Raw genomic sequence first — 20149 nt, 5'->3', positions numbered from 1 at the left:
AAGTGAGTCGCATGTCAATATTACCTTCGTTTAAATGGAACACAAAACACTGGTGGTGAATCTAAGAATTACAACTACATTCTAATCAGATGTAACTGAGAAGGAATTTCAAACATTTCAAGCATGACAAGAGTTCCATGTGATATGCTGGTGCGTTCTGTTCCTGTGTGTTTCCCATGATTAATGTTTTATGAAGGGTTGTAGAAAATGCGTTCTAACATGGAAATAAAGTATTTGCGGAACCATGTCCATATAACATATTTCTACTTCTATGTGTGAGGAATGTTTCCTGAAAGTTTGGCTGTACCTTTTTGTTACATGTTATAAATTATTATTTTATTATTATTATTATTATTATTATTATTATTATTATTATTATTATTATTATTATTACAGTAGAATTCCTCTTAACCAGCACCAAAGGGACCATGCTAGTTCCAGTTATGAGATCTTGCCGGATAATTAAGTAAATACTGGTATATACCAAAAAAAGTTCGTATTTCATGGTGCCAAATGTTGAAACTGCAGCCATATGAAGCTTATTTCTCCATCACTTGCTCGTAACTGAATAAACATAAAAACTGTGTGGATTTTCTTTATTAAAACACATTACACAACACAAATAACACACTAATTTTAGGTTAGAATATTCACTGAAAATGAAAGTTTGTGCAAACATCCTAATGTGCCAACACTGACGCCCTAAACATAACTAAATAAATATAAAAACTGTGAATTTTCTATATTAAAACACATCACACAACACAAATACACAAATTTTAGGTTCGAATATTCACTGAAAATGAAAGTTTGTGCAAACTTCCTAATGGGCAAAACTGATGGCACAGACTGTGGTAATGTGGTTTATTTATTTTTTTTTTTTTTGCCCAGCCAAAAGTGTTCTTGTTTTGGTATTTCCGGTTATTTGGGTGCCAGTTACAAGAGATTTTACTGTATTATGATGTGGATTTCAAATATACTCAGAAATGCAATGACTGAATGGAGTTAAAGTCTTTTCTTCTAACCATGACCATGGTAACAGCACAGTCTAGTATATACAGTCACGAAGTCAATATGTAGGGAATATGCATCCATAGATAGTCGCTAACCACTAGGATCGCTACTATTGCCTCATCACATACAATGTGAAACAGTACCGACACAGTCTATTGTTCCTAGTACACTCAACAGCTCAAGCTTCGTGACTGTATATACTAGACTGTAGTAACAGCTCATCATTCACCTCTTTCTGCAGGAGCCGCAGCTTATGTTCTGCTTCATACATCAGCCTCATTTCCACCAGTTCTTCTTTCTTCTGTATAAAAAAAACATGTTCAAACATAACTCAGCCAGTTAAATGACAGTTTGACCAAAAGCATAAGATAATAAAAGGAAAGTCTGTGAGAACCAGGAAAGAATAGCTTACACAACAAACTACTGCAAGTATTATCAGAAATATGCTATTCAAACTCCGATCTTGCTGATTTATGTTGCGTTATTTTATGATGAAATGAAACAGAGATGGCATAACTTTACAAATACATATTATCTGGATTCTGGAAAAAAGAAAAAAAAAAGCGAGTTTTTGTAATTTCGGGAATCAGTGACAGATTAAGTTTGGTTTTCTGAGGCTTCTCATATATACTACATTTTAGTAGACAGCGACCCAACTAGATTTACCCTGGACCAAAGAAGGAGTATTTTCCTGTGTAGTGCAACATCATGGTGATGCCACTGGGCTACATGATGATTTCATATGAATACGTCGAAGAAAATCATCAGTCAAGTATATTAGAAACAAAGCTATTTGGGGCAGGTTAGATGGGTTTATAGATTCCACAGTGATCACATCATGTCTTTAGAGTGGTGTGCTACAATTTTGAGGTTATTTTGAATGACTTCAGTAACAGACGGTTTTTTTCCCTGTGTGTGGTGAGTAGGCAGGAACGAAGTTTCACTAAATGATTAGTCTAGTGTAGAAAATACAAACCCTCATTGAAAACAGCAGAATACCGAGAGTGGATGCTCAATGCTTATCAGTATGGACCACATCGCAAGACAAAAATGCAGATAACATCTACATAAGCAACTGGGGTTCTAACATGATTTCGTACAATGGACAAGCACATATTTTCAATGTCTGAAAAATGGGTAACACAGCAAGTTAGGACCGTCTCTGTTCCGACTTATTGAAATCATCACCCATTTTCGTTTTGTTTGGCAGTCATATGTTTTTTTTTTTATTTGTAATGTAGGTTGATCTTTTGGTGATTCTACAGAAAAACTACAGTAGAACCATAGGACGCACCATTTTTAACATACTACAAATAGTATAGAGTACTATAGTGAACGCAGGCAGAATAACTATGAACATGGGATAAGCCAACTGAATGCTGCTTGGGGCATACTGTTGCCAGAGAGACACAGCAAGAGTGACGGAGATGAAGATAGCTGCTACCTCTGTCTTATACTGCACCTTTGAGTGATATACAATAGTAACCTGTGAACTGGACTACTTCACTGGCATAATATGAGGTATCCAACGAATAGAAAAATTCAGTAACACAAAAATATTTGTCAGATACGCCTATAATAAATAGAAAACTAGGCAAGCGACGTGACTCAGTACCTAGTAAAGCACTAGAGTCGAATTTGGGAGGCCCCAGGTTCAAATTCCATGGCTGACCAATCTGATGGTTTCCCTCAGTCACAAATGCAAATGCTGGATTGGAAGTTTACATACCATGATTCATCACCGCCTTAATCACCATTATCATAATCTATATCTATTCGATCTATGCTAATATGGAGAGAGAGTGTTTCTTTGTTTGTTTGTTGGTATGTATGTATGTATGTATTTATGAGGTAAGCTAACCAATATTTTGGCCATTGTAAATTCCTCTATCATACTATTCAAATATGGTTCAGCATAAAACACATTTCTGAAAATAATTTAAATTGGTTACATGCTTCTGCACTGTGCAATGTTTTCCCAGAGACCTAAAAGTGCTCACATCTATTTTAGCTCACTCTTTGCCCTGTCTAAGAATATTCATTACAGAATGTACACTCACACGACAAGCTTGAGCTGTTAGTTTCCAACTTTGGACAAAATCTGTAATATCACGCACTTCTGAAATTGACAGTTTATTGAAAAATTGTACACATCAATGTCTTCCCCAATACTTTCTCTCACACATGTGAATTATGACTGAGAAATGCAGTCTCATCTGTTATATTGTAATAATTTCAAGGAAAAATTGTTCCAGGGCCGAGTATCAATCCCGGGACCCTTCGCTTAGTGCACGGATGCTCTCCCAACTGAGCTACCGCAAGAACTATACATGACACCGTCACAATTCTTCCTTTATATCCACACAACTCAAATGGGCTAACAAGATGCCAGAACCCAGTTTTGAGTGCACACAAATTCTGTGTGACAAACTGTGGCTTCCTGTTAACGTACCTCCAGTAGCAAATATATTATGCAAATCTGGGCTTCAGGTAGTAACTTAAATTGTGGCTTCCTGTTAACGTATCTCCAGTAACAAATATATTATGCAAATCTGGGTTTCAGGTAGTAACTTAAATTGTGGCTCCCTGTTAACGTACCTCCAGTAACAAATATATTATGCAAATCTGGGCTTCAGGTAGTAACTTAAATTGTGGCTTCCTGTTAATGTACCTCCAGTAACAAATATATTATGCAAATCTTGGTTTCAGGTAGTAACTTAAATTGTGGCTCCCTGTTAATGTACCTCTAGTAACAAATATATTATGCAAATCTGGGTTTCAGGTAGTAACTTAAATTGTGGCTTCCTGTTAACGTACCTCCAGTAACAAATATATTATGCAAATCTGGCTTTCAGGTAGTAAGTCACACAGAATTTGTGTGCACTCAAATTTGGGTCCTGGCATCTTGTCAGCCCATTTGAGTTGTGTGGATATAAAGGAAGAATTGTGACGGTGTCGTGTATAGTTCCTAGGGTAGCTCAGTCAGGAGAGCATCCATGTGCTAAGCGAAGGGTCCCGGGATCAATACCCGGCCCCAGAACAATTTTTCCTTCAAATTATTCAAACCTGCTTTACAGGGAGCTACTACCTGAATGCCAGATTTGCATGTTATATTTTAGTTAGATAAAACAAGGGTGGCTGTGTTTATATATGCAGTAGCTTCAAAGCTAGCACTTATCTTGCCAACCACTAATCGTACAGACATGGGGTTTGGACAGTCATCTGCAATAAAAGTAGCTCTTTCTCATGACATTATCAAAAAAGTCTTATATTTAATACATTTTGTGTGCATAAAGAAATAGATAAAAGGGTTCACCACAGCGAGCTAGCCCGGTAGTTAACTAAGTAATACTGCAGTGAACTAAGTGGCTGACTGCAGAATGATTTTGTAGATCTGCATATAAGAAAGAGCAAGAGGATCAGAGGTTTGAAATTTTCTTAAAAAAATGGCTCACATTCTTGAGAAATTGCCATAAAAAGCCAATTTACATTTTAAAAACTCATCTTTTGTTTGAGTTGAAATGTTTTTCAAAGGCTTAGTATGAAGTGACTTCTGGTTATCAATATATTTCTTAATATCATTAAAAATGATTACAACTCAATCAATAGAGCGAATATTCTCAATCCACCTGGTCGTAGAATGTTTTAGAGGAAACAAGGTCTATTCAGTAAAAGAAGTGAATTGCGCACAACAGGCTGGAGAATCATGAAATATATAGTAAACAACACGTAGGTAACTATCCACATCTGATACTACATACATCCTAGTATTCCAATCCAGCTGATGTCACAAGCCAATTAAAAACAATCAACACTTCCAATGACTCCGCATCTGTGTCTTTCGCCTTTCTTGAAAAACCCACAATAAGAGAACCACTGTGGAAATTTCAGACATTTTTCAGAAAACTAGCTATTTCCCCGACTTTCAACATATTTAAAATAGTTTTCCTAACTTTTCCTGATAATTATTTATTATCCTGACATTCTCTGACTTTCCAGTTCACTGTGAACCATGTATTAGTTCAAAAGCTTTTCATCCTATGACTCTCACAATTTACAACTTTTATTTTATCTTTGTGATGTATGATTCCTGAAAATATTGGACTTTTATAATCTTTCTGAAGGATGTTACAAGCAATTACTAATAGAGACACCATCGCCTGTCATTTTGACAGGTACCAATTTTCAGACTGGCAGTGCCTACACACCAGAAGTGGTTCAAATTTCTATTGTTGCAGCAAAGTTTAGATTTCATTTCGACTTCTACAAGTGGTTTAAACTTTTCGGCAGGACCTTTGTCGGTATCTAAAAATAAAATATTTCTCTCCGAGTGTGTATTGTTTTGACATGTGCACACTGTTTTTGTCGCCAAAATTCAGTTTCACAATGGCAGCCTTTGGAGACAAATGTTACTTAACAGTACAAGAAATTGAATATTTGATGAACATGTCTGGTAACGAATCAGAAGGTAAAGATCCCCGTAATATGTATGAAATTGACAAAATCGACGAATTATATGAAAATCAAGGTACAGACCACGCTGATAAGGATGCAGATTACGTTCCTATCAGAGGTGAAACTAGTGACTCTTCAGATGATTCGTTGCATAATGTGAGACAAGATAATGAGCAACCAGAATAGCCAGCTGATACTTCACCTACAAGAGTTAGGCTATGTAATTTATTATTAGGTATTTATTATTATTATTATTATTATTATTATTATAATATTGTGTTATTATTATTATTATTACTATTATTATATTGTGTTATATTATAATTTATTATTATTATCATTGGGTTGGTGCAAAAGTTCGTAGCATTTTCTTTCGTGAGTTGGTACTCCGGTTCCTATGGGTTTATTTATCGATTGTCATTTTACATTTGAAGTTTAATTGTTGTACTTGAGTTTACATATTGAAGTTTTCATTTTTCCAGATAGTAAGTGGAACCGTAGATGCTAGAAAATGGAGTATCAAGTGGAGAAAGTGGAATATTACCAATATATTCTTCTTTTTGAGTTCAATAGAGGCGGCGAAAGCAGCCAAAAACATTTGCGCCATGTATGGGGACAATGCTATCAGAGAAAGCACTGTAACAAAATAGTTTTCTCATTTTAAGGAGAGTCATTTTGACATTAGTGACACTCCACATTCAGGATGACTTTCGGGGTTTGTTGAAGACCATTTAAACACATTAATCCACAATGATCCACGTCAGTGTACCCAAGAACTGGCAAATGTGATGAAATGTGACCATTCCACCATCGTGCGACATTTATTGCCACCAACTGAGACGTCTTGCACATGCAATCCAAGAAAAACGATCAGATCAACAAGACTGCATAAAGTGATGCTACTCCACGATAAAGCCAGCCCACACCCTGCTAACCTGACACAAAACACTATCCAGGAGTTGGGTTGGGAAGTCATTCCACACCCACCTTATTCACCTGATCTTGCGCTCTCAAATTTTCACCTTTTCCGCTCTCTATTGAACAACCTAACAACCTTCAAGGAACTTCCTTTCTGGTTGAAAATGCACTCCGAACATGGTTTGACGACTTTTTAAACTCAAAACCACGCGATTTCTACAGGCGTGGAATCGAAAACTACTCCAGCATTGGCAAACTGTTGTAAATAGTGAAAGAGACTATATTGTTCATGACTAACTCCTCTCTTATTTGTATCTGATGTGTTTAATAAACTTATGAAAAATCGCTACAGAATTATGCACAAACCTATTATTATATTATTATTTATATTATTATTATTATTATTCCATCACGATATTTTTTTATAAATAGTATGTTACTTCAGTTCGAATTTATCACAGCAGCAATATGAAAACTCTATAACACTATTTCCTGGATTGAATTGTGTCTCTAATTGTGCTGGCCCTAACCACAATTACGCATGAATTCTGTACAAGGAGGTAACAGGTGACAAAGTTTCTCGGCGCCAGTTCATATTCAAGTTGGGGGAAAAACTAGCAACTAAATATACAACCACTAGACCATCAGCCCCTTTTCCAGAAAGAATTCCTCAGCAGAGCAACGTTTGCAAGAATTCAGATTGGAGGATGCGGAGGGAAGAATAGAAGAAAATAAGTGTGCAAACTGCTTCAAGTACATATGTAGATCATGCTTCGCAAGTTTCGAGTATGCCTGTGTAAGGTGTTATGATGCAGCCCATGGCTTTGTATAAACAATCATGAAAGAATTCCTATTGTTGTGTTTTTTGTTGATACATTTATTCTTATTTACAGTAATGCATAATGTTGAAATGTGAAAATTATACCTTTCACTTATACTTAGATTTCTTAAGATGAACTCAATAGTTATTAAAGTTTAAAGAATGTCATATCCTAGAGAAAAATGATACATATTCCGTAAAACTATTTAAAAATTATCTAAACAAACATACATATTCAGAAGTGTTAAATATTTGGAAAGAAAACCAAATAAACCTGCACCCTTGTAGGTAGACAGTAACTCTGGTCCTCCTAGTGTTAACAACGCTGTGTCAACTACAGAGTTATTTAGCGTCAATGAGACTGGTGATAGTGAGATGGTATTTGACAAGATGAGGTGAAGGATTCTTCATAGATTGCTTGACATTCGCCTCACATTTGTGAAAAACCTCAGAAAAACCCAACCAGGTAATCAGCCCAAGTGGGAATTGAACCCAATTCTGGATCGGCAGGCAAGTGCCTCAGCTAACTGAGCTACACTGGTAGCTGTGTAAATAGTATTGAATAGATATATCACTGCCATATTGTCCACATCATACATCACGAGCAAATGGATTACCATTTAAATGTAAAATATGATTGTTACTTATGTCAAAATATGATCTCTTTCGACAATAATCTTGATCTTTGCTGACATAAAAAATCTCTTTTGGTTTGCGGTCCAGGCCTCCAAACACCCACTGTCCAGAAATTTGCACCTGAACCTCTCGAACAAACTTAAGTATTTAAATTACACGTCTCATCAGCACGTGTCATTTTGGTGATGGTACAACCATTCATTACTAGCTATACATACAACAGGTAAATAATTCTGGGTTATTATGTGGAAAATATTGCGGACCAGAAAGTAAAACCACGTGCTTAGGACTCTATCACAGTTTAGTATATACAGTTGCGAAGCTCAATACTTACTAAATATGCAAACATAGACAGATGAAATATGTATCCATAGATAGTTGCTAGCCACCAGGATCGCTACTATCGCCTCATCACAGACTCTTTCCCTAGCAGACGATAAAATGTATTGTACTTTTGATATCGTGTTCTTCTGAAAAATTAACACCTTCCTTCCACTATTGAAATACGAAATACATAAGGTTTATATATTATTTTCATACAGTATATATTATATTTTATAAACTCACCTTCCTGGATCTTTGGGAAGGATAACTCTGACCTCTTTTTCTTAGAATTTATAGTGTAACAAACGTTTCCTTGTCCCATATTATTACTCAAATTATTGTATTTTAGCCATTTACAGTTATTACAACCAATAACGAACATTTCACAGTTTACACAACTTTTCACAACAATGTGAAATACGGTACAGTCAATGCCTTTTCGATCTAGACCAGGCCGTAATATATGTTCGGGTTTTCTATTTCAGTGTATGGAGCTCAGTGAATTATTATATTATAACTTTATTGCGTATCATAGCGAAGTTTTATTTAGCGTAATGTGTCTATAAGTTCCCTTTACTTCTTGTTGCATAATATGTTGCAGAAATAATTACAAAACTGTGTTATTTTAATGTGAAGAGAATTTCACATGTAAACATAATCTTTTTGCATCAACATTTTAAGTTTAGAATGGAAGCTATTTTGAGGTTTAATAAAAAAGAATTTATATTGTGATTTTAATATAGCACATCTACCTTCCTTGATAAAGACAGAAAATTTATCATACTACTCTTATGAAATTAGTGTGTGTACGATTGTTACTTCGTCTCTTAGGTAGTAGATAAATACAATAATTCAATATTGAAATACAGACAAATTAAATGTGCGGAGTATTATACATGACATTATGCTTAATTATAATGTATAATTACGAATTTAGGAATATAAGATATAGTAAACATAACCTATAATATTTCCATATGAATGGCAGGGCATTGGAGACCACTAAAATTAGACAGAAAGGGGTAACAGGGACAGTAACCATAACCTATAATTTCTACATATCTAAATATTCATGCGGTGCAACTGAAAATTATTGAATCATGCATAAATGAATGTACAATAATTTCGCAATATTTAATCGAAATAAAGGCAGGTAGGCATATTACACATACGAACAACGTAATTTTCACACCAAAAATAATATTACATCTTAACTCGCAAGGAATTATGTCTGAAGTGTCTCCTAATCATTGTTTTAAATTTTATCAATGCAATTACACTACATTTTAGAGAAATATATGTTACTTTTTATGCATTCCAATTAATTTATATGGTTGAAACGCCGCCCTTCGTGATCAGGTTAAGCGCTGCCTTACGGGCTGTATTAGATCACGATGGCAGTGACACAGTCTATTGTTCCTAGTACACACAGCGCTCCAAGCGGCTAGCAACTACCGCGAGAAATGCAAAAAATCACCCCAAGCTTCGCGACTGCATATGCTAGACTGTGACTCTATCTTATTCATAGCTTGCAACTGTTAAAGAAAAACTGGTGACTTTTTTGGTCTAGAGTCTAGTTCTTCTATAGAATTACCAATCATATTTTTTTTCCACCAAGTACAATGTTAACCTGGATTAGAACTTAAAGCCACTTTTTTTTAGTGCTCCACTAACTCTTTATCATATCTTTATTATTTTATGCCGAAATGTAGTAATTATACACCTGGTAGCAGTCCTTTAATGCATGTCATTAAAGTACACCTATTCATTAAAGTTCAGGTGTTCAGCCAATGACAAGTCAGCTTTGTACCGTTATAAAACCGCAAGTATCGATTATTCTCGGATATGCAATCGAAAGACAATTAGCGAAAAGTCACGGAGGCTGGAAATCCAATACTGTCGCAGAAGGTTATGTTCTGTTACTATAATAATTAGCGTTAATTGTAAATAATATTCAAATAAATTCAATTTGTCATCTCGTTTTTCAATTCTAAATCAATTTCCAGGTTATATCAGACTAATGTTCATCTTATTCTCTGTCAAGGTCAATGACATTCGGCCTCAGAAAAAATCAATACTTTCACGTCTGCGCACATCTCACAATTCAGGTCAGTTCGCACATAACCATAAGAAGACCTAATTTTGAATAATTTCAAGTTAGAAATATGGTCGAGCATAAAAAGTCGTATGAAACTTGCCTATAATGGTAATTAAGATGCTCGTATGAAAATTATGAAACTCACTTGCGCTCGTTTCATAAACAAACATAGTTGAGTCTTAATTACTACCATTATAGGCTCGTTGCATAATGTACTATTGTATCCTTATACATACAAAATTTAATGGGGGCGCATGGTAGTGTCGCAGAAGGCATAATGCTGCAAGCCAGAAGGTCGTGTTTTCGATTCCTGATGGGGGAATGGGTTTTTCATTTGATCTAATCCTTCGAGCTGCACTATGGCCCTGGCGTCTACTCAGCCTCTAACAGAAATGAGTACCAGGGGCATTTCCTTGGGGGTAAAGGCAGCAGGTATGTAAGACTGACATCCCTACTGACATTAATGCCGATTGTCTGTAAAGGTGGAGCCTTTACCTCTCAGCACCCTCTGGGCCGATATGGTCTGTCATGGGGTTGACTTTACCTTACAAAATTGAATGGCATATGGAGTTATCATATGGGAATCAACAAACGAATTAAATGATGTTTTTATAATGCAGAAAAAAATACTAAGAATTATGTTAACGAAACACACTGTAAAACATATTTTCGAGAGCTTAATATATGAAATCACCATTTATTTATATTTTGAAAATTGTTTGTTATATAGGTTCATAAAAATTTTGAACAATTCACACAAAATATTAGTATACATGGACATGTTACTGGGAACTGTAAATAATGTAGGCCTCGAACATCCAAGAAACGGAACTCAATTTACATAAAGGTGTAGGATTACACAATTCGTTTCTAAGAAGATTTTATGGTAATTCTTTACAAGATAGATATCTATCCATATGAAAACTCGTTATCTTTGTACATATCTACCAACAAGCTTACATGCAACCTCTGATCACATATAACAGATTGATCAGCCTAATGGACTTTCAAGACAACCACTTTTATCAATTTCACTATGCTGCCATCTAGTGACTGCAAAAGAAATCACGTTATAACCCTTAGGGAACTGCATGGAGCAACTCTACTTCCATCTAGCGGTCATTACTAATACATGCCTTTTCGACAGTGGAGAGTCTAGTGGTTGTTCTCATTTTATGTTGCTATTTCATAATATGGGAATGGCCAATCTAATATACATGTGATCAGTAGGGCCAGGAAGTTCAAGTTCTAAAAACCTACTAAATATGCACGCAAGTGTGCCTTTAAAAACATTAAAATATGTCAATAAATATGCACTAATAGATTCTATATTTCTTGAGATCACTAATAAATAAGTAATACACAATACTAACAATAGTGGTGGTAATAATAATAATAATAATAATAATAATAATAATAATAATAATAATAATCAATGTAATAATATTATAGGTCAAACTAGATGAGATTAAAACTTACATTAATTGTTGAAACAGTACACTACTGTGCCATGAGATTTGCTAGGTGTGCCGCGAAATTTTCAATACTTTTCTGATAAAGATAATGTGACAGCCCCATCGAGACTCGATCACGCATCCCACAGGGGGCAGGGCGCGCGTGGAAGGATCGGGCGACGCGGAAAATGAAGTTGCGCACGCATCTACTTCCTAGGGCATGTGCTGTGCGAGGAAAAGGGGGGGGGGAAGCTAAAAGCCAGGTGAACTGATTGTCGCAACGAGAATGATCGTGAAATCATAGTTTCTGGAAAGTATGGCTTAACTTATAAAAAACGAGCAGCCTTCGAAGTTAGTTAGTTGTAGTCGTTGCTAGTTTTTGGACAGCAAGCCAGCCAGTCTTGTGTAGCAGTGAAGCAGCTTCGAGACCGGAGTTCGGCTTGAGTGTGTCCGCAGCTGTGTGAGTATCCTGGCCAGTGGACTGTTGCCAGAAGTCCTGAGTTCGAGTGCAGTGGACTGTCTGAAGGTCTTGGGTTCGAGATAATGTGAACTTGAGTGACTGAGCTAGAAGAACTAGCCAAGGCAAACGAACTGTGAACTGAGAACTGACAGTTTTGTGTTGTAAATAGTGCTTTGTGAACATTAGTTAAGATTAGCAGTACATTGTTGTTCTCAATAATCCAAGTGAATTGTCATTGTCGTCTGTGGAGTGCAATAATGAATGCTGAGTTGCTGTGTGGAGTGGAAATCCCATTGTTGATGGGAGCGTTTAAAGTAAATTATAGAAAGTGATTATTGTTATTTTGAATAAAAGTTACATTCTTGTTTTGTATTAAAGTTACAACTGGTGTCAGAAGCGCGATACTATCGATATAATGGAAAACCTACAGCAGATCCTGCAAGCCATCGCAGAAATGAAAAACGACCTAAGTGAAGTAAAAGCAGAAATGAAGAACATCAGTGAGATGAAAAGTGACATAAGTGAAGTGAAAACGGAGATTAAAAGTGACGTTGCTATGCAAATCGGTAGCGTTTCGGCCCAAGTAGCTGGAATAGTTACCATCGTGAGAGACAAACTTAAAGCCGATTTTGACAAACTAAACGAGAATTTTGCAACTATAACGAGACAGTGGCCGAACTACGACAGGACGTAGACCATTTCGACGGCAAAATTCGCGCTCTCGAAAGTCGTCAAGAGGAAAAGAGTGTGTTGATGGACCAACATGCTGAAGAAAACAAGCACATACTCGCGTTAGTGGATCGCCAGGCTAGAGAAGATAAACAGATAGTTGCCGAGGAGGTTCGACGGGCCATGCAAGAAGCGGCAACAGATTTGAGGACTCCATATAGTGGTCCTGCAGAGCCATCACCTTCAGCCAGACATTCGAACGTCAAGACGCCGAAGTTCGACGGAACGACGTCTTGGGCGATTTTCCGTCGCCAGTTCGAGGCTACCATGGCACATAATGGGTGGACGCCAGCGGAGAAGACTACTCAGCTGCTGACCACGCTTCAAGGACAGGCGTTGGAGATTCTTCACAGTGTTCCAGAAGATGGGACAGCCGCTGAGATAATGGCGGCCTTGGAGGGACGTTATAGTGACCAACTTGCGGCAGCATTTAGGACCCAATTGAAAACGAGGGTCCAACAGTCAGGCGAGTCCCTACAAGAATTTGCGATGGCGGTGGAACTGGCCCATAAGGCCCTCAGGGGCCTACCACCTAACTTCGTCGCTGGAGAGGCGGTCTACACCTTCGGCAGCGGAGTTCGAGACCTCGAGATCAGGCAACAGCTGCTCTTGGCTGAGCATCGCACCATCAACCAAGCTCTGTCGGCGGCCCTCAGGATGGAGGCAGCAAAGTTGACGGCGAACGTCTCGGCATCGCACCGGATTAGGAGCGTCGCGGCGGCCGACGTCTAGGAACGTCAACCGAAGTCACCCGAGCGACAAAGACGAGGAGTGCCCACCTGCTGGTCCTGCGGCGAACCTGGACACCTAAGGAGGGACTGTGACTGATCTGGTCACAAACAGGAAAACTAGAAGGGGTAGATGCGATGAGGGGCACGTCGGCGCCGTCATCACCATCCCCTCGGCTGATCTTGAAGACAGTTAACAGAAGATGCGACGATGGGCTGATTGCTGACATATGGATAAGAGGCGTCGCTCACTATCGCCAGACCGGAAGTCGTACGTGGCCTACCTGGGAGGACGCCGCTGCGTCGATATGAGCTACATACTGCCTCAGGCGAAAGCCTGCCCATCCAAAAAGAGGTTTTCCTGGATCTGACCTTGGGAAAGAGGAGATTGGAGATGTGGGTGTTCGTCGCCAACATCACTGAAGACGTCATCCTGGGACTCGACACCATGCGGATCTTCGATGCAACGGTGGACGTCTGGCGCCGTATCCTCCATTTTGTTCAGGTTGAAGTGTTCCTGAGGGACATCAAAGACCAACCCATGGTCAGCAGACTCACCTTGGAGAATCATGTGACAATCCCAGCAGGCTGCGAGATGGTGGTGACAGCAAGACTGGACGGATAGCCTAAGAGAAACCTGCTCCTCAATTCGCAAACTCCAATAGATGGGGTTTATGTGGCCAGATCCCTACTCTCGAACCAGAAGGTGGCACCAGTGAGGGTCCTGAATGTCACCAGTCGGGACAAGGAGGTGCCTAGTGGAACTGTACTAGGTAATGTCGAGCCGGTGGTGTCTGTGACGTCTCTGGCAGATAATGAGGAGTATCACCGACCACGTCCAGATCTAGACCCATCACTGAAAGAGCTGGCTCGAGAATTGGCGGAGAATTTAAGCAAAGGAGAAAGGAAAGTCCACGAACTACTGACAATTTCAGGACGTGTTCAGTCTGTCTGAAAATGACTACGGGAGAACGGAGAAAGTTCAGCACCACATCGACACCGGAAATGCTCGTCCAATCAGACAACCTCCTCGACGCATCCCTCTAGCTAAACAGAGGGAGATTGACAGCCAACTGGAGGGCATGAAAGCAAGAGGGGTCATCGAGGAATCCGACAGCCCTTGGTCACCACCTGTGGTCCTGGTGAAGAAGAAGAATGGGGACCTGCAGTTCTGCGTGGACTACAGAAGACTGAATGAAGTCACCAAGAAGGACTGCTTTCCCCTTCCACGAATTGATGACACCTTGGACACCCTGGCAGGAACAGAGTGGTTCTCAACGTTGGATCTCAAGTCAGGATACTGGCAGGTGGCGCTACATCCAGAGGACAAGGAGAAAACAGCATTCTCTACAGGCCAGGGACTATGGCAGTTCACCGTTATGCCGTTCGGCCTCTGCAATGCCCCGGCTACATTCCAGAGACTAATGGAATCCGTAATGAGAGGCCTGACATACGACACCTGTCTGCTGTACCTTGATGACGTCATCGTGGTCGGCAAGACTTTCGGCGAACAGCTGTCGAACCTGAGGAAAGTGTCTGAGAGACTGCGACAAGCCAGGCTGAAGTTGAACCCGAAGAAATGTAATCTGTTCCAGAAGAAGGTCAGCTACCTGGGGCATGTAGTAGGGACCAACAGAGTGGCCACGGACCTGGAGAAGCTACAAGCCGTCAGAGGATGGCCGAGACCAAGGGACAAGCAGGAGCTGCGCCGCTTTCTCAGCCTCTGCACTTATTACAGAAGGTTCGTAGCTGGGTACGCCAACATCACTAAGCCTCTAACCCAGCTGACCGAGGAGAAACGACAATTCCAGTGGACGGACGAGGCGGAGTCATCCTTCCAGTTGCTGAAAGAGGCACTCTGCACTGCTCCTGTACTGGGATACCCCATCCCTGGAAGGAAGTTCACGCTCGACACGGACACTAGCAACGTAGGCATCGGCAGAGTACTCTCTCAGGAACAGGACGGGCAAGAGAAGGTGATTGCCTACTTCAGCCGAACACTATCCAAGGCTGAGAGAAACTACTGTGTGACACGTAGAGAACTTCTTGCTATTGTGGAAGCCCTGAAGCATTTCCACAAGTATTTGTATGGCCAGGAATTCCATCTGAGGACAGACCATTCTGCACTCACCTGGCTATTGGGCTTCAAGAATCTGGAGGGGCAGATCGACTGTTGGGTTAAACGACTGCAGGAGTACAACTTCACCTCCAAACACCGCCAAGGGAAGAAACATTCCAATGTTGATGCCTTATCACGACACCCGTGCCCGGATGGCTGCAAACATTGCCTGAAAATAGAAGAGAGAGATGGCGCCCATGCAGTCCGAGCAATTGCCACCCAGCTGAGCCCAGGATGAGATAACGCCGCCATAAGGAGGGAGCAGCTGGAAGACCCAAACATTGGACAGCTGCTGTGTGATATGGAGTCCGGCCAGAGACCAGTGTGGGCTGATATCGCCAACCGTAGCACCACTTACAAGAGCTACTGGGCCCAGTGGGAATCCTTCACTGTCAAGGACGGTATCCTGAAGAGGATTTGGGAGTCGGCCGATGGAAGATGTAACAGCCCCGTCGAGACTCGATCACACATCCCACAGAGGGCAGGGTGTGCGTGGTCTCGACGGGGCTTTCACAATAATTATAATTTCACTCAATGTAACTTTTCAAGAATAGAATATGATGCTTTCATTTTAAAAATCCAAACTATGCATTTTTATGAAAAACAAAATCAGCTTTAATGAGCTTAAACACGAAAATATGCCACAAAAATATAAATATTAAATATTATATATTTATGAAAAAAGTTTTAATATGCAAATAATATGCAACATAAAATTTGGTTTGATAAGCTTAAATGCTGATGATTCGTGAAGATAATTTATCATCAATTAATACAGCCAATGAAAAAATGTAAGTATGCAAATGCATGAACTTCTTGGCCCTAGAGATCAGAAATGCAAGGCATATGATCCCATTTCTCCACCAACCACCACATTCATAACTCCCCCCCCCCCCTTATTTCAGTGCATTGGCACTAAATTTTTATTTCTTTACGTTACAGATAACTCGACTAGAAGCCAAGTACGTAAATACATTTATACCTTAATGTGGTAACACAATAGTACAAAAATAATTAACGAGTTTATAGAATACGTAATACTTTGAATTATCTTGACGGAGCCTGTATGGCAATTTATGGACAAAACACACAAATACAAACTAGATTCTTATTTTGTATATGGCATTAGATATTTTACTGTCTCGCCTTATTTTCAAATTCCTACATCACTCGTTTTGTAAATATCTTGTATGTAAAGGATGGGTCGGGGTAACCTGGCTATAAGTTACAATTTACTGCATAAAACTTTACCTAGTCTTCAAACACATGACAATTTAATATATATTGTCTATTTCAAAACTGTCTATCATGGAGTGTTAAAACTTTGTGTTATCACACTGATACTGTCTGGTAAAAAAAAAACTGATTTTTGTTTACCAGTCTATGAAATGACACATCACATTCAAAGCAATATTGTTGGGAAACCAGCTGTGATACAGAAACCAAATTCATGTATGTGTACATTACACGTTTAGAGCATGTGTTTAACAAATTTTGTAATATATCATTAATAGTTCATTAGTAAATTACAATTTATAAACGTGCAGTAATTTGGGTATAATTGTAGGTTAATTGGGAATTAATCTAGTTTCTCGTTCCAGATCATGCCACATACACAAATTGTGGATTGGTGAAAGACAAATCAATAGGCCTATCAAAAGTGTTTTCTGGCCCTGATTTTAATGGGAGATGTTTTAAACTTACAAAATAAATCTTATCCAGAACTTAAGTACTGGTTGACAATTTTATCTTGTTAGGCCTAGTTAAAATTTTTAAATGCCTACTTAATTTGTACATTCTGTTGTAGGATACACATACTATCCTATGGTCGGGATAATTTGATTTTATAAGAACTTTATACCAGAGTTTACTTCAATAACACACATTATAGCCATATTTCCCCATCCATCAGGTAAATTGGGTACAGTTAAATTTAGGGTTATTATTATAAGAAAAGTGCAACATATGTACTGTAGGCTACTTGAAAATGAAGTAGAATAATTCTAGAAGGTCACAGTGCTAACATAAAAAACTAGATGGAAAATTTTATCATGGTACTATGGGTCTCTAATCTTAGGCTGTTTTTATACCAAAATTACCCCAACTGATCCTAAATAGTTCTGCGGAAGGAAGCCATAACTGGTAACTGAACCTAATGTGTTCAGTAAAAATTCTAATAACTACAGTAACAAAAGATCGCTTACCCTTTGCAATTCTTCTTGCAACATCCTGTTTTTTTCTAGTTTCTCATGTAATTTTTCCTTTTCTGTTCTCAGATTCTCTTTCAAAACTTCGTCTTTCTTCCTTGGTTCCAGGCTACATGGGGACCATGCATCCAACCTCTGCTTGAATCATCAAATTGTAATGCAAACAACATTCCGTGTATTTCATCAGAATATAAAAAGTATAGGAAATAAGACTGATAAATCCGAATGTGCTATGTATTACTGAACGCCATATAAAACAACAGGAAATATTGTTCCTCTCACTGGAGGAATATAAATTAGGTTCTAGTTACTGCAAACTCTTGAGGATGAAGGCGTGATTGTATTTCTCAGATCTGACCTTAATTTATATTAATCATTCACAATCTTGCAAAGACAGGGCTTTGGAAATATTTGCTGTTGAATTAGAAACTGATATATACAATTTCATTATAATATTCTGTATAGAGCGCATCTGGAGACAAAGAAAATTTTATTCATATATTGGAGAAGACACTGGAATACTCACATAAACTGAAACGTGAATGCATTATTTGTGGAGGCATCAATGTCAATTATTTAACAGAAAGCAATAGGAAAGATCAACTAAATTTTTTCAATTTAATTTATACAGTAAATTTTCCGACCTGAATACAAGGGGACTCAGCTATTGCAATAGACAACATATTTATTGGAAAGAAAAAATAGGCGTAGGTATATCTCAAACAACCCCAATAATTAATGGTCTTTCGTATCATGATGCTCAAGTTCTAGGGCTGGGGATGGAGCGGTTTGATTCAGAGCAAGTACTGTAACGTCATTACTTGGTTGACCACAAATTTGTGGTGGCAGATTTAAAATTTGGATTGAGTCGATTTTAGAGTTCATACTTTGAAAGTGAAACCAAGCGTGTTTTAAAAGCATTGTAGTAAAGCACTTTCACTTTGACAATTGACGAGAAGAAAAGTGCTTCACTTTGCTTCATTGCAAAATGGAGACTGCAAATTTCATTCGAGCAATTACAGCTATTTTCGGAGTTATTTTATATGAACGGCCTATTTAACCTTCAGTGTTGTTATATATGACAGACGAAATAAAATTGATAAAATGATTTATATTACTAATGGATAATAAATTAACATGTGAGGTAAACATCAAATGCTGCAGATAAGTAAAAAGGAAGATAGAAAGACACGCGCTCCATTTAAAGCATTTAAAAAATAATACACAGAATTATTTACTATTACAGAAAGTGTGTAAAATAATCAATAAAATGTGGAACCTTGAACTGAAGAACATAATGCTTATTTATTTTATAACATGACTAGCTTTCCATACAACCATGAGTAATGCCATGAAGGCACTTGGGGGGCATGGAGGTAGAGCCCCATGCTTTCCATGACATCGGCACTAGAATGAGGTGGTGTGGTCGGCACCATGCTCTGACCGCCTTTTACCCCCGGGAAAGACCCGGTACTCAATTTTATAGGAGGCTGAGTGAACCCTGGGGCCATTCTGGAAGTTTGGCAATGAGAAAAAATCCTGTCACCACCTGGGATCGAACCCCGGACCTTCCAGCCCGGAGCTAACATAAATCATAGAAATAAATACAAATAAAATGATGACTGATGAGATAACATAAATGCAATAAACACAAATAGAAAAATATAATGCACTTCCATTTTTTAACATATTTCAGTATTAATCAAACACTCTAATGTAATAATAATAATAATAATAATAATAATAATAATTATTATTATTATTATTATTATTATTATTATTATTATTATTATATACAGTAATATGTAGGCCTACAGACTGTCAGTGTTCATTAGGCCCACTTGACAGGTCATATATAGGATGAATTCCTCTCCAAAAATATTAGAGTTTCAGCCTGCTTTGGAGATATCTCCTGTCAGAAATAATTTGTCCTGCAGCAGAAATATTTAAAACAATAATACATATGTCGTTGCCTGCTCGAATTAAGTGAAATATGTGAACTGTGTTCGAATGTTTGAACTGATCGGTAATGGCTACGGTTAACCGAGTAATTCTGGTACTCCATGCCAAGAACATTAAACCACTAGAACCGAGTTACTCAACAGTTCTACTCGCTCTGTCCCCAGCTCTATCAAGTCCTAAATATAAATATTAACATACCATAAAAAAAAACAACTAAATTGAGAT

The 20149-nt window shown here is 38.3% G+C and overlaps 1 protein-coding gene across 4 annotated transcripts in view; it reads right to left on the bottom strand.

Moving 5' to 3' along the window:
• The window catches only part of LOC138707890 (26S proteasome non-ATPase regulatory subunit 10-like), a 51224-nt gene that overhangs the window by 22081 nt on the left and 8994 nt on the right, over positions 1-20149 (bottom strand). For 2 of the 4 annotated variants that reach the window (XM_069837929.1, XM_069837932.1), the window contains 2 exons: positions 17960-18097; positions 1244-1315 (listed from right to left, as the gene is read on the bottom strand). The exons of 1 other annotated variant lie outside the window; for it this stretch is intronic. In XM_069837929.1, coding sequence (XP_069694030.1) covers positions 1244-1315; positions 17960-18097 — 210 coding nt within the window. The remainder of the gene's footprint in view (positions 1-1243; positions 1316-17959; positions 18098-20149) is intronic. One more of the 4 variants, XM_069837930.1, reaches the window with a different exon arrangement.

The sequence above is a fragment of the Periplaneta americana genome, chromosome 10 (genome assembly GCF_040183065.1).
Source record: "Periplaneta americana isolate PAMFEO1 chromosome 10, P.americana_PAMFEO1_priV1, whole genome shotgun sequence".
Lineage (NCBI taxonomy): Eukaryota > Metazoa > Arthropoda > Insecta > Blattodea > Blattidae > Periplaneta > Periplaneta americana.
This window is presented reverse-complemented; position numbering and strand designations above follow the sequence as displayed.